The sequence below is a fragment of the Metopolophium dirhodum genome, chromosome 3 (genome assembly GCF_019925205.1).
Source record: "Metopolophium dirhodum isolate CAU chromosome 3, ASM1992520v1, whole genome shotgun sequence".
NCBI classification, from domain to species: domain Eukaryota; kingdom Metazoa; phylum Arthropoda; class Insecta; order Hemiptera; family Aphididae; genus Metopolophium; species Metopolophium dirhodum.
Window position 1 is genome coordinate 30,567,639 of NC_083562.1, and position 16,012 is coordinate 30,583,650.

Sequence of the window (16,012 nt, forward strand, 5' to 3'; positions counted from 1 at the left end):
TTGCACATAATATTCCCATTGCAGCGTTCAGCATTAGCTAGATAATTCTTTACTGTTTTGTTTATATTTTATTTCTTATAAATACCTAACAAATATTAATTACATAGGTAATAAAGTTGACGTAATATCGTTGTTTTTAGACATATACGGATTAAACGGATTAAGATCATATCATCAGATTAAAAATTAAACACAATATATTTTATGTAGTGTATAGTGTCATGTGTATGCCATGCTGATATAAACTACCTATATATGATATTTATTTTATTATTAATTATGTATTTAAATGTGTTTGGAATTTTATTACGATTGTTTAACATACTTCTACTACAATATTACGCACATTTTGTAACGAAGGCACAAAAACCATTGCATACGTCATTTCAACCTCAATTAATTATTAATATCGTATAAATTGCTATAGTTATTTTCTAAATTATCTAAGTACTATTTAGATAGTTTCTTTAAATTTATTGTTTACCATAATTTATATTATGTATTATAAATCATCTAGATTCTAGATAAATATTACTTTAAATAATGAATAGAACGATATAGGCTGTCTGGCTGTGTACCGATTAGTGAGTATATAGGCTGTATAAAGAGATAGCGATACGTACGTGATATAGTGAGTAAAAACTACCTACCTAATAAATATGAATGTCTATAAGATATATAGGTACTGTAAAAAATAAGGATCATCCATGGTTTATATGCATATATTAACCGGAATGATGCAAATCGATCGATCGGTCGACCGGAAATATTTCTGCATAATATTATATATTATTATAAAATTTATAACACGTTGAAACGATAATTCGTTTTGATATATTAACAATGAAAAACTGTAGCGATATTTTTCTTATTTTTATAACATTTTTTTATTCAGCCGTACATTGAACTACCCCCACATCGTATCTCCCCGCGTGGTAGTGAGGCGTCTGTGCAGGCGTTCTACGTGAATCGGCCGAGCGTTTCTTAATGATTTATTGTCAAACCGTCTGGGTGACGCCTATTATAATTTATATTATACACACTGCAAAGGCCGCGGCATACGCATAGTGGTTGCGTGGCATTTGAGGCAGCGTATGCTTAAAAAAAAGTAAACCTCTCTCTCGCGGACGATGAGTGGACAGTATAATATTATACAGTACAGCGAGGCGAGTGTTTGGAAATGTTTAATGGACGGTAGTGCGACGATGAGATAGTTTTCCGACGCCAAAATCAAATCAAATAAGTAGCTGAAAATGTAAATGATGTATTTAACATTTTAATGTCGTGGTAATCGCCCGACACGTGTCAATGTTTTTGTTTTTTCGTCATATTCGCATTGTATAATAATGACAATAATTATTAGGGTTGTATAGAGAAATGCACTTAGAATTTGGAAAAAGGCCATATTAAACGCACTATAAAGGTATATAAGCACAGGTAGCCGGTAGGTACTAAAGAATCATAATATTTACAAATTATAAAAATCTATCAATCTATTGATTGATTTATAAGACACAAATTAAACGATAATTCATGAAATGACATGTACAAAATGTTTCAATGGAAAAAAATTTAAAAAATTTTAAAAAGTAATTAAAAAATCAAAATCGTCAAAAAATAATTTAATTCATTATAGTACTTGCTCATTTGAAATTCAAACTGTTTATACATTTAGGAAGTAAGAAATAACGAGTTTTTCTATAAAAATCATCCCATCCCCCCCCCCCCCCCCCCAATAATAATATAAAAACAATGTCGTGAGATAAAACAGGTCAGTATAATAGGCGTATTTATAATAAAGTCGCACAGTGCGGGAAACAAATCACGTGCGTACAGCTGATTTCGAAAAACGAAAAAACGAAATGTTTTCATATAATATGTACGCAGCGCCGCCGGTGTGGAGTGCGTAGGTATGGGTATAGGCGCATATATATATATATATTATATAATATTATTACGATGCGCGCGATGATCGGAAAAATACATTTTTTATCAAATATATGATAATAATATTACATAATATACATATAGGCACGATGTGTGGCGACGACGTTGGCGCTCGCGTGCGGGTGTGCAATGTATGTTTATTATACTCGCGCGTTGGAGATTATGGGTGGGTCGGCGTGTTCGCGGTAACCGCGAGGAGCTCGGAAAGCGGTGCGGAGGGTGTAGGTACCTCTCCTATGTATATATGTGTATGGAGGCGCGGCGCGAGCTTTTTGTAAAAACCGTCGCGCGTTTCGCCGAACCGTATATAGTTGCCGTACAGCCGCCATTTTTGCTCCGGTCTTCGCTCAGTCCGGGTTGTGCGTTCGTATTATATTGATCGGAATCTCCCCGGGCGGCTGTATATATATATATACACACACAATATAAACTCGGTACACCATCGCGATGCCGAGCCTGTGTGTGTGTGCGAGCAGGATATATCCTGCCGGCGTGCCCGTCCCCCACTCGTCATCATCCCCCGGCCGACCCTCCGCGCAGTATATATCTGTATGGTATACGCGTCGTCCGCCGTCCATCCGTCGTATCCTCGTGATATATTTTAACGACCCCGCCGCCTACCGCCCCCGATCCGATTATTATTATTATTATTATTATTATTATTATTATCTACACGAACGCGAAATATATATATATAGACACGCGTGTATAAACACGACGACGACGACGACGACGATGTACATTGTTGTTGTCGCTGGTTTTTAATCCCATTAACCGAGATGCGCTTGTATGTATGTATGTGTGCGTGTGCGTAATATTGTTCGGTAGGGGAAAGCGTTTTTTCTTTAATATACAGACGCATCGCGCCATTTTTTTACGATCTTCGCTGTATAATTTACGCACTGCACCGATGCACCCCTCACGCAGCAGATGCACACTCCCTATCTATGCACCGGTGTTGCGGTGCAGCAGGTATTTATTGTATGTACGCGTGCAAGAGGAGATAAAAGAATGAAAAAAACGAAAATCCTATACGGCGAGGAGGGATGAACGGTTTATTATATATACACAAAGATATATAGGTAGTTAGGTAATGTATTATGTGCTTAGATAATTAGATAGCCAGTGCAGATATAATAATAATATAATACAGTATGATTCAGCGGGCACACCCACCCTTATTTTTTCCGTCTACAATGAATTTAATATTTATTCAATCTCTGATTTTTGGAGTTTTTAACTATTCCTACTTAGAGTTTAGAGATCGTGTTTTCAAATTCTGAAGATTTATTGTATTACTTTTGTTATTTGTATTATTTTTAATTTGCTTTTCAAATGACTACCCTCCTCTTTAACGCTAAATTATTTAGTAGTATATGTACCTCCTATGTCCCATATGTACCCAATTAAAAATTTGAAAGAGTAGTTTCTCAGTTACCTATTGAAATATATCTATACTGAGGATAGTCTATCCTTAAAAGAGGTTTCACAAAAATATTAAAACATGTAATATTGGATTTCGTATTTATTACAAATTTGATATTTTGGACCATTTTTACAATTTATAAATCTTTACATGGATTAATATTATTACGTAACATTTTAAAATCATATTGGCTCCCACATCGTCTAAACCCATTATTATGGGACCTATTATATCTATACAAAGTTAAATAACTAAAAGACTACTAGTTGGAAATTGGATTTTGATTTTCGATACGTAAACATTTTCAGAAAAATTAACCACTAAACATTTATAGCATCTTCCTGAGTAGTACAAAAAATCTCAAAAACTCGAAATCGTATGTTTTAAAAGTATATATAAAAATTCCAAAAATCTGTGGAAGTAAAAAATAATGGAGCGAGCATGCTTGGACGCTTGGTGAATCACTCTGTATATAATATAACACAGTTATTAGGTCGTAGGTGGAATAATATGATAATAATACATTACGCACCGCATTTGTCCACCGCAACCACCAGATTTCTTTTTAATTAGCTCTTCGAGTTAATTTATTTGCGGTGTTTACTGCACGTGCACTCGCTTTAAATAGATACAGTGAAACCTCCAAATACCGGCCACATTCAGCCGCTAAAGTGTTGTCCGTTATTTGGAGGTGTCCGCTATTCAGAGGATTCATATTGTAGGAAGATTGTAGTTGGTTCCCAAAAAACGTCCGCTATTAGAAGGTATCCGTTATTGCAGGGAGGTGTCTAATAGGGGAGGTTTCACTGTATTATAATATTATACCTACGACAATATATTGAACGATTTTTTTTTTTTTTATCAAAGAACACTTATTATATCAAAAACTATTTAGGTTAAAAATATATTTGACATAAATATATTTTTGAACTAGGTTTAGATATTTTCTTTTTCTAACCGATTTTGTTCTTATGTTTAATTATTAATAAAAACATATTTATGATTCATAGATTTTTCTTGTAGAGGAGAAAAAATATCGAGTAACACACTTTTTTTATTCTTAATTTCATGTCGTCGAAAAACATATTTTTTACAAATATTTGCTTTGTGTAATGACAAAATATATTTTTAAATTCCTATTATTACAAAGCAGAATATTTTTTCAGAGTACCTACACAATGTATAAAAATCGAATATTGGACGAGTATAGTTTATGAGTTATAAATATTTAAAGTTTAGATGTGCGAAGTGAAGTGGCACAGGGATACCCTGCTAAATGTTGTTCCTCTATACTCTCCGCTCATCAACACTTTAATATTTATAGTTAATTAATAATACTCGTCCAAAATTTAATATTTATATAATTATGAAGAACTCCTAATAATATACTGCTTCTGAATATGAAACTAAAAATTAATATTGTCGTTCAAAAAAGAAAAAAACATTAAAAAATATGATAATAAAAATTTTCAAAAATTGTTTTTTGTTTTTTTTTTTCAATAAAACTTCCGTTTTTTGTTTAGATATATGATAACATTTGATACTGTTATAGCAGGTAACCACCGAAAGCTAACAACAAATTCGAGCTTCAATTGCATTATTAAAACAATTATTTACAAAAAGAAGATCATTTGTTTTATGAATTCACATTTATTAAATAATATGTAAAATAAAATGAAAAACATAAATTCTTAAAAACTTAATCAGATATATTATTTTTAAAATTTATATAAGTATATTATAATATGTAGGTACTTAGACATTTATTTTGATTAGATTATTTAAAATATTAGATTGTCTTGTATTTATATTCTATAAAATAATATATTATTATTAATTATTATAATGAGAAAAACATATTTATTTTACTATCAAAACGTTTTGTTTTTATTTAGTTTATTCCGTATTTATTTATTGGTTATTTTCAATTATAAATTCTTTCAATAATAACCATCAATTTCGATGTTTCACATCTGCACACGTTTCGTGATGGATTCAATTTTTTATTTTAAAAAACCAATATTAAAATTGACTCACCCTACACTAAAAGAAAGACCGTTCAATACCGCTATAGCCTTATATAACCGCGTATAACTTAAGGTACTTTCATAACATGGTTTTTACTTTTTAGAGATTTGATACTTAAAATAGACTATAGATATAATATCATGCATTTTTTGTCTTGTCTCAATCTTTTAAGTCTTAAATCTGGCAACCCTATGTCTGATTCTTTTCACTCGTGTCTCATTGCGTGCTTTCAACACACACTTGAGTCTCTTAGATAATAATATAATCAACTTTCGATTTTTTAGCACACGTTTGCTTTTCTATCATATTACAGCCATAGCACACTTGCACAAATCAAATAACACATTTATGTTATATATATATATATATCCTGAATCTTTCTCCACATGTTTGAGGGAAACTTTCTTTTCCTCGATGTATTATAACATCTAGATAGGTAATACGTCACTATGTCAGCAATATTTATTAAAATCCAATAAAAATATCTAGTTTAATAAGCGCGCCGTACGTGATTTTCAGTGATTAAACTTGGCCTAAATTAATGGAGGGGGGGCTATGGATTGCCATGCCATGCGCTCGCTCGAGTACTAAGAATTATTTAGAAGTTTAGAACTTCCTAATATAATTGTATGCTTGCAGGTTAACTACATTTGCTACTCACGCGTTCAGAAAACTGAAAATTAATAATTACACATTTTGTATACAGGTATTATTTTTTGATTCTACAGTACCTATTTTATAATTATTTAATGATATAAAATATAATTAATTAAAAAACTATATAGTTTTATAGTTATTTTTTTCAATATTAACACATTTTTCTATTATTAATTCTGAAAGTAATATTTATCGTAATATCTTAAAATTGCCAGATTTTAGAAACGAAATTGAAACGTTGGTATTGAAACTTGAAGTACCGATACTTAATTTTAATTAGTTTTAATTTTATGCTTTCAAAAAATTATCGATTACATGTTGGCATGTTCCAATACTCACAGGCCACAGGTATTTAGATAATATTATGTACTACAGTATATTACAGGTAAATTACTGTATATAGAGTAACGTCACGTATTAACAAACAGTAAGTTAGTACTAATGAATATTTTAATATCCAAATAAGTTGGGTATAAAATTATAAATAAATCAAAATATATTTGTGTGGAATGCAGTAAATAGTTATCACTTACCAATATTATCGTATAAAATATACAAACAAAAAGGTGTTGCAATTTTTTTTTAAATTAATTAAATCTGGGGGGCTCAAATCTCAACAGGTGGGCTTATCCCCCCCAATCCCCCCCCAAGGAGCCACTAGAGCTTTACGTCGACTATTTCGCACGTACATCCCAGATACGATTTACTCGCAACGTTTAAAGTTTCCACTGTATATAATATATAGGTGGTTTCCTCCTCGCGTGTCACTGTGCAAATATGGACATTTTACCTGCAAGTGACGTCATTATTATGTAAATCTGCCGAGCGGTTTTTTGGATTGCATATAGGTATTGAGAATATTATTACGGCGTTCATTGGACGAAATATAGTATGTAAAACGGTGCCACAGATTTCACACACCTGTAAAAATATTATGCAGGTACCTACTCTCATTGTTGTCACACCGCCGAATTTTCATAAAGTTTTCGACGAACTAAAAAATGTTTTATTTTCATTTGATATAATATTCATCGTTTTTGTGTTATCCAAAGTTCACTCGCAGGAAGTATTTTGATTTTTTTTCTAATTAAAATATGCATAAATGCGAATATACCTGAATAATAATAATATTATGTTTCTACTAATTGTTTGCAGGAAATATTTTGATAACACGTGCAGTTTCCACATCTCCATACCACATACTACCATTGTTTTTAAGAATTTTATTGTTACTATCGGTTTTCGTCCAACTATCACAATATTTTTAAATAGGTACATCGTAAAGACGTTTAGATCGATTGCTGTTGATCATCATATTATGTAGGTATGCTTATTGTTTTGAGTGAATTACTTATAGTATACATATTATATTATAGTTTTACACATTACACGTTACGCGTTTTATGAAGATGTCTATGCATTATATATTATACGGAACGGAATTGTACTTTAACGGCTTTCCGAGTAATAAAATGTCATGCAATACTTTCATCTAATATAATTCAATGTATATTGTATATTGGGAAACTTTATATTTTTTTTATCGTGCATAAAGTGTATAATATAGATTCTTACATTCAGTATAAAATTTCGTCGCGATTTTTGCAATGTATTCGATTAACGTACAGTAAGACCGTCGTCGTCTTTAAGAGTGTTTATTTATTAATAATAAATTGTGAATTATGAATAAATGCTATGGTGTTGTCGTTCTACACACTATAGTATATATATATGAATTATACATTTACTGCAATTCGTAAATCGTAAATATAATATACTGTGATCAGAATTTCAAAACTGAATATATATATAGTATACTAGGCACTAGCTATATATTACATGACGATCTAATATGAGTACATATTATATACAAAAAATGTTCGATTTTCATGAGCCGAAACAAAATTCCTGTATTATATATTTATGTGCCAACATTTAGGGGTTGAAATCGAGATAAAAAGTAGCCTATACGACCCGTCTGAGATTTCAAAGAATATGGGTTCAAAACTAGGTGCCAATAATTGATCAAAAACTTTGCACGGCCCATGGTTTTGCATATAACTATATAAGAAACATATTATTATCTGATATTATCCATTGTAACATTTTTTGTTCACGGAGCCCTTAAATTTCTAAAACAATCTAATTAAGAGCTTTAAAAACCAAGTATATCAATTTAGATAAAAAAAAAAACAATGATAAATCATGATCATGATTATTGCGCAAAGATATTTAATTTGGATGTGTCCTCGGATCCCATGGATCAGCGTTTCTCAACCTGTGGTACGCGGAAAACTCATAGGTGGTACGCTAAGAAAATCTCCCTTTATAAAAAAAATTGGAATGGATCATTATCTACAATAAATAATATGTTTTGGTTTTTTTGATGTTAATAATAATATAAATATCAATTGAACAAATTTAATTTTCTTTGTGTGCATTAAATTCTTATATTAATATAATTTTGTAGTTTAAATAAAATAAATATTCTTAGGTACATGTAAAATAACGTATTCACATTTGATAATAAAAAAAAAAACGTTATTTGGTTAAGTGTTACATGCAAATTGTCAAACTGTGTTGTGGTACGCGGATATATAAAATAGTTGAGAACCACTGCCCTAGATCATTCCCATCATGGAGTCCTGGCGGAGCACTGCAGTTTTAAAACCGCTGGTATACCTAGGACTTAGCTATACGCGATCGAATTATAACCAAGACGTTTTGTATAGGTGACGGTTTCGATTCTTTTATTTAGCTGCTTTTAGTGTGATTGTATTATAATGTTAATTTTATTTTTTTCTGATAACATTATTTCGACGATACCGATACCGCCAGTATTATAATAATATACATTTATATTTTCAGCCTCAACAGATTTTAGTTTTAAGATTTTGGTAACTGTAACCTCATATTGTACTGATACATTATATTGTCCGCATAGATAATATATTCACAATCTGTGACTTTTGATTATTAATAGGTAAGAGACGAACAATTGTGTTGGCATAATACCTGTGACAATTAATTAAGATAAAGTGTTATTATAATTTTTTTATTTTATCAAGCTTCCAATTATATAGCTTACAGAAGTTTTCTAATATGTGAATAAAATCAAAATTAATTGTTTATTTCATATAACTAATGGTTGTATAAAACACTCTAAATCTAAAAACCGAAATGTGTTGTGACGGATAAGTGGAACACCTCCTGTAGTATATTGTAGCTATATTATATGTGCATATTATTTCGGTGGTGTACTTAGCTGCAGGTCGCATACAAGATCGATATTAGAGACAAAAAGAAGAAAAAATAAAAATAAACAAAGCATTTGAATTAATTAAAGTTATTCGTGGCGGCAAGAGTTTAATTGAGTTACATCCTTCGTTTCTGTAATAATGTCGCGTTCTTTCCTGCAGACTTGACTGTAGAATGTTAAATTATTTATAACGTCAGTTATTACGATCATTGTTGCAATTATTGTCCTTGTTATTATCATTAAACTTAAAGGGCCTTTTGACACCGCAAACGATAAAATGTTTACAACGCTATACTGTCGTACTTATATTAGTACTATATTATTATCATCATTTATCGCGGCTAAGAGCTAAAATGTATAATTTAAATGTCTGAAAAATTATATAGTTAGGATCAATATTGAATATTATATTATGTTGAATTATTAAATTATTTTATACGAACGCTGATAAATATAATATGAGCCACAATAAGATTTTGATGCGGTTAGGTTTGGTTAATGGTCGATGTTTTTATATTGACCAAACCTACCTGTTTGTTATTTTAAAATGTGTGATTATAAAGTGCTATATTATATTATAGGATTTACAAAATTCGGTGAGATAATTTTTTTTTGTTTTATTTCAGATTAAATATCGCACAAGTCTAGTTTGTTTCGTATCTACAACACGCATTATAGTAATAAATTATATGAAATAGCATAATGCAGAGAGAAGATTTTCCGACAACATATTATAATGTAAACATAATAATAATCGTACTAAATATAATATAAAATTAATTTATGATATTAATTATTTTATACCAATATAAATATGTTGGATTATGTTATATTAAAAAAATATAAAAATTATATTTATATTTATTGTTTTATACACAAATATTACCGTGGTTATAAAAACAAGCAGGAAAGTATATATTTTTTCGGGGCGAAAAAAAATCTATTTGTATAGGCTGTCATACGTACTTAACCAGCCAATTTCTCATAGTTCCCCCTTTTCGGGCCGGTCGTTTGTCTTCACACTTGTCTATCACGATGTCCGACCCCTTGTCAAAACTTCCCTCAACTGAAATACATCACAACTTATGTATTCTGTCAGAACTATTTCCCTAGAGAAACCTTATACCCATATACACGAAATAAATAAAATAACTATTAACTTTTTTCGGTCAAAAAATTATAAACTCGGAACACTTTACGCCACAAGAAGATACGTTTATCGCAATAACGCTGCGTTTTGACTACAATAGTACCACACTAATACCTAAGTTATGCGTTGATAAGTAATGATACTGATTACCTACGCTAAATTGTATAATTTTATTTTTATAGCTTTATAAACTATATATAGGGGCCTAATATATTTATTTATTTTTTATTGTTCTTAACCATCGGCAGTTATGGCCATTATTAGCATTTGGAGAGGGTTACGGTTGGTTGAGGAACAGGTGTACCTATGTGAGGCGAGGATTCGTCACTAAAAACCGGGGTAGTCATCCATCCGGGAACTATAGCGACATCGGCTGATGCTTGACCTCAGAGCATGTTGCTGAGTGAGGCCAATCACCGAGCCACACCAGGCCTCTATATATAATAATAATAATAATAATATGTCTACGAAATATTATGATAACTATATTATACATAACATGGTATAGTATTTTTTCAAGACATCGTCATGTTTGATATAATATTATACAAATAATATTTAAAGTATTATTTTTTTGTTTAATATACATTTGTTTAGGTTAAATATAAATCTGAGTTAACAAAATATATCTCTGCGTAGTGCATTGAAATAATAAAAAATAAAGTATACAAGCCACATGCGTATAGTAGGTATAATATTATTTAAAAGAAGTCGAGCGAATAAAGCGATATGAAATATTATGTACGAATTCTAGAAAACATTAAGTGAAAAACGTATACATGAAATTTAAAAGACATTTAAATATTAAATTTTAACCAAAATATCGTACGACTACGCAAAAAAATATTTCCGCCTGAATTCGTTTTGATAAATAATACGATCGTGTGTTTTCCAGATTCACAGTAAAAAATATTTTTTAAAGTTTAAAAAACATGTAGTTATATATTACAATAACGGTTAGCAAATATCTAAGCGTGAATTATATACTATATATTAATTTCACTACTCGAGTGTCGTATGTTTTTGCAGTAAAAATGTCATCATAAACCGCCAATTACCATATTAGCATTGAGTATAGATAATCAATAATATAGATTGAGTATAATATATACTATCTATACTCAATGCTATTAGGTTTCATTGATCGTCCAAAAATGTTGTCTTTAATTCATTTTAAAATTAATTGACTTAATACTAGAGATCCAATACCATTTTATTCAATGTTTTTAAATAAAATAATATTTTAAGCTACCCTGATAACCTCTTAATGTAATTTCTGGTAATGCATAATATGTTTTCGATCAATAATTATGTATTTACTTTATTTGAATGCTACATTTTTTTTTAAAAACTGATAATAATAATTAATAGTTGGATATAATAATTTTTCAAGTTCAAAACCAATAACATAATTCGATAAAATTATAGTAGGTAACTATATTTGATTTAACCAAAGTCTAAATTATTACGTAGATATTTTAACCTATTCAAAAACAATAATAATTAATCAATACTTAATAGTACCGATTTTGTTACCGGGTATATATTATATGTGTATGATTATATTACATTATTAACTCCCAAAACAATACAATTCATTCGTGTATGAATTTTTTATGATCCCCAATTTTGAAGACAAATTATGATTTTTATATATATATAATATATATTTAGTATAAGCTAGGTGTTAATTTAATAGGTATATAATTAGTTAGACAAATGACGTCGTAGTTAGAAATAATTGAACAGTACATTTATATAACAGGTACACTGAAAATTAAATTTTAATTATCAGAAAATTTAAATTATAAATATTCTTAGACTTATTAATTATTATTAACCCAATTAGATGCATTGTTTAAGATTTATAATATAAATTGAAATATATTTCAAAGCAGGTCTGTGGAATTTAAAAAATAAAATAAAATATTAAATTAAATTACAAGATGATAATATAATAGGTAGGTAACTCAGAAACGAAAACTAAAATAATATATTATCAACAAATTTCTCAAGGTTTGCTGGCTGAGTTTGCTTAGATATAAAGATAATCCCGGATTTTTCAAACAATTTACTAAATTCGTACAAAATATTTTTTAAATCATTTTTCTTTAAATTTAAATACTGTTATATAATTCAAAATAAATTTGATTAATATTTTTTAAATATTTTTATCTAGGTATACTTCTTCATTCAAATGTTATTTATTTATTTTTTAATTACCTACCACCGGGATTACACATATTATTATACAAAAATTTTGCAACTTTCAAATTTTTAAATAATAACTATATAAGCATCTTATATTATGCTATAATATAGGTACTAATCCGTCTACTGCATAGGCAGGTACTAGTCGTAGTGGTTTATGAAATTACACGTTCGCGTCAACTTAATTACTAAACAATGTGTTTATTTTATTTTATTTGATTATTCGTAATTATATTTTAAAATCAATGTATAAGTATAATTATGTAATTACAGAGTGATTAAATTAACAATTAACTAAAGCCATTATACATAAATTAACAAGATTTTAACCAGTATTATAAAATTAATTGTTAAAAGCTATCAGTTATTTCAGTGAATTCTTTATAACTAGCTAAGGTGACGCCACACCATCCCTAATATAACCAGGTATAAACGGGTTTGCACGGGACAAATTTACGGATATAGTACTCACAGTAGCTTAACCTAATTTTTACCGTAAGTACATATAAAAGAAATTTATGTGTGTCATATTTGCGTCTTTATTTTTTTGATAACTTGAAGACAATCCAAATAATTATTCATTCGTGCAGATTCATTGTTTTTGTTTTTTTGATTTTGTTTATAAGCAATTATTATTGAGTTTGATGTCAAAAAATCAAAACGTTACAACACGAATAAAGTTATCTTATTTTCAAAGTAGTGTGCAAATTTGATAAATTTACTGTAAATAATGTACTCGTATGTTTATCCAACGTGAAACTGTTTTTCTATATAATGTCATTATTACCATTGTTAGTACTGATGTGGGACCACTTTTAAAATACTTCAAATTAATATTTAAATTTACTTAAGATTAAATAATATTTTAATTCTTTTCAAAATTGCATTAAAGTTGCTTATATTAAACCTTTTAAATAGCGGGTGTGTGGCGGCCACAGAGTCCTCTATTAAGTCATTCGATTAATAAGAAAATTCACATGCTATAGTTAGATTAAAAAATTAGTTTAGCTTTAACTTATTAAATTATTAGTTTTTAGCATTGATATTATTATGTACATTTGAATATGATTTTTAGTTGGGGCCTTGAGGGTAATGATTAATGAACAGTTTATAATAACAGGTATTTATCGCATTTGCACACATACCTAATACTCGTAATTTTTGTTGACTTATATATTTTTAGGTATATATGCGCTTCGATAGTTCGTCTGCAACTATTGATACTTAAGTATTTTATGAGTGTCTGACCTATTTGTTTTAAGAGATAATTCGATAAACGAACGATCTTGAATGTAAACATATTATGATATTCATTAAATTATAGTTTTAGTATGAAAACCATACGAATTTAACTTTGTTTGTACGATATTGTTATTGCATTTTAGATTTAGATCAATTTATTATTTTTACATCAGTTCGATCACATTTGATCGATCCTAAGTCTTAAACTCCTAACTAAAGGGCTGTGACAACTAGACAAGTCGACTTTTTTTAAAAATTAACTTTTTCATGGAAAAAATTGCACGAACAATTGGTGCGACATCCAGATAAGTATAAATTATGTATAACTTTATTTATTATAGTTAATGGACTAATCTGATTTTCTTTTTTCGGTGAAAGAATCTTAATATTATCTAATTTTTTCTGCAAATAACGGTTTTATTTTAACATAATAAATAAATATAAGTACTTGTATAAGACCTATAATGCATAATATACAATTCTACCATTGTCGAATAGGTATAGTTTTCCTTCAATTAAATATGAAAATCGTGTGGGAAAATCCAGATCTCAAGTTCATTAATATAACTTGTAATTTTTAAATCATTAAAGTGCAGTTTTTCGACTATCCCGCGGATGAGTTAGTACGGCCGCAGCAATGGCTTGTAACAGACTACGTCACATTGGTGAGCTGCCTGGCTTACCTGGCAAGTTCATTGCGGTCGAGAACATGGTTGGCCGCCCCGGGTGATGGTCCTGGTGATGACCGTGGTGGTGTCCACGGGCGGCGGCTGCGGCTGCTACAGCAGCGGCGGAACTGACGCCGGTGCCGTTGTGGCCGTTGCCGGACGCGACGGCCGCTGCGGCCGCGGCGGCTGATAGGTGATGGCCCATTGCCGTGTTGTACGACCGGGCGGCCATGGACGCAGTGGGACCGAACCGGTACGCGGCGTGCGTCATTTGGCCACACGCGGTCAGGTCACCGTATCCCATGGCCGCGTGGTCCATGTTGGACGCGGCCGTGGTGGTGCCGGTCAGACCATCGAAGTTGGCTTGGTTCAGGTACGAGTAGTCCATGACGATGCGGCGCGTTATCACGTACCGTTATCTCATCGGGCGGCGCGCACGTGCGTACCGACGACGATACAACGACGTACTATATTATCTACGATACCGTGGACGATGCAACTGCTGCACTAGCGAGGCAACTGCAATCTCGCGATGTGTGCGTAAAAAGTTTGTCGTTAGGTTTACCGGTTAGGTATATTATAATGATGTAGTTGTTATTCGGTATAGTATTTTGCTGCTGTTGATCCTGCAGGTCGAGTACGTGTGGCCCGCCAGAGCGAAATCGAGTGAGGAGGACGTCCACGGAAAACGAGGGGAGGCGGCGGCCAAAAGCAAAGACCGGCCCGTACGTAATATTGTATAGTTAATAATATGAATAATAATAATGATTTTACGTGCGTAAATAGGTATAATACTGATGCACCGCAGTGATGATGATGATATAATAATAATAATAATTTGTTCGGCGATACAGTTTCATACACTTCGTATTGTAACGGGCGAGAAGAGAACGGCGGCGGCGGCGGCGGATGCGGTGGCGGACAGTAGAAGAGGACGACGAAGACGACGACGACGGCGATGATTACGGTGGCGCGCGCGCGGCGGTTACATACGACGGTGTCGTCGGTTCCAAATCAAATGATGGCCCTGCGTAATTCAATAACTGGCCACCGCGTAGAAAAGTGCGAATAACCCACCCCCTTTATTCGGGCGGCGGCGCGCGGCGTGCCGGTCACCGCCGCCGCCGCCACCGTCGCCGGAGGGGCATGTACAGCGGCGGTGGCTTTGCGGCCCCCAGGTTGGGCGGAGCGTGCCCGGCCGACACCCTCGCCCCCGCAGCGCTATTGGTCTCGCGGCGCGCGCGCAACCCCTCGCCCGCCGCCGCTACCGCCGCCACACAAGTCTTCCACGCTTCACGACCGTGACCAACCCCCGGCGGAGGGTGCCTGTGCGCGGGGCACGACGTACGCCTGTTTTTTTCCTGTATTTTTTTTCTCTTGCGCTCACGACGTTTGACACCACCTACCTCCGCTGCCGCGGTAAA

General features: G+C 31.9%; 1 protein-coding gene across 1 annotated transcript in view; it reads right to left on the reverse strand.

Moving 5' to 3' along the window:
- Positions 1–15,585, reverse strand: part of LOC132941523 (paired mesoderm homeobox protein 2A-like) — a 44,891-nt gene extending 29,306 nt beyond the window's left edge. The window contains exon 1 of the mRNA XM_061009618.1: positions 14,604–15,585. Coding sequence (XP_060865601.1) covers positions 14,604–14,976 — 373 coding nt within the window. The 5' untranslated portion in view covers positions 14,977–15,585. The remainder of the gene's footprint in view (positions 1–14,603) is intronic.
- Positions 15,586–16,012: the final 427 nt, after the last annotated feature.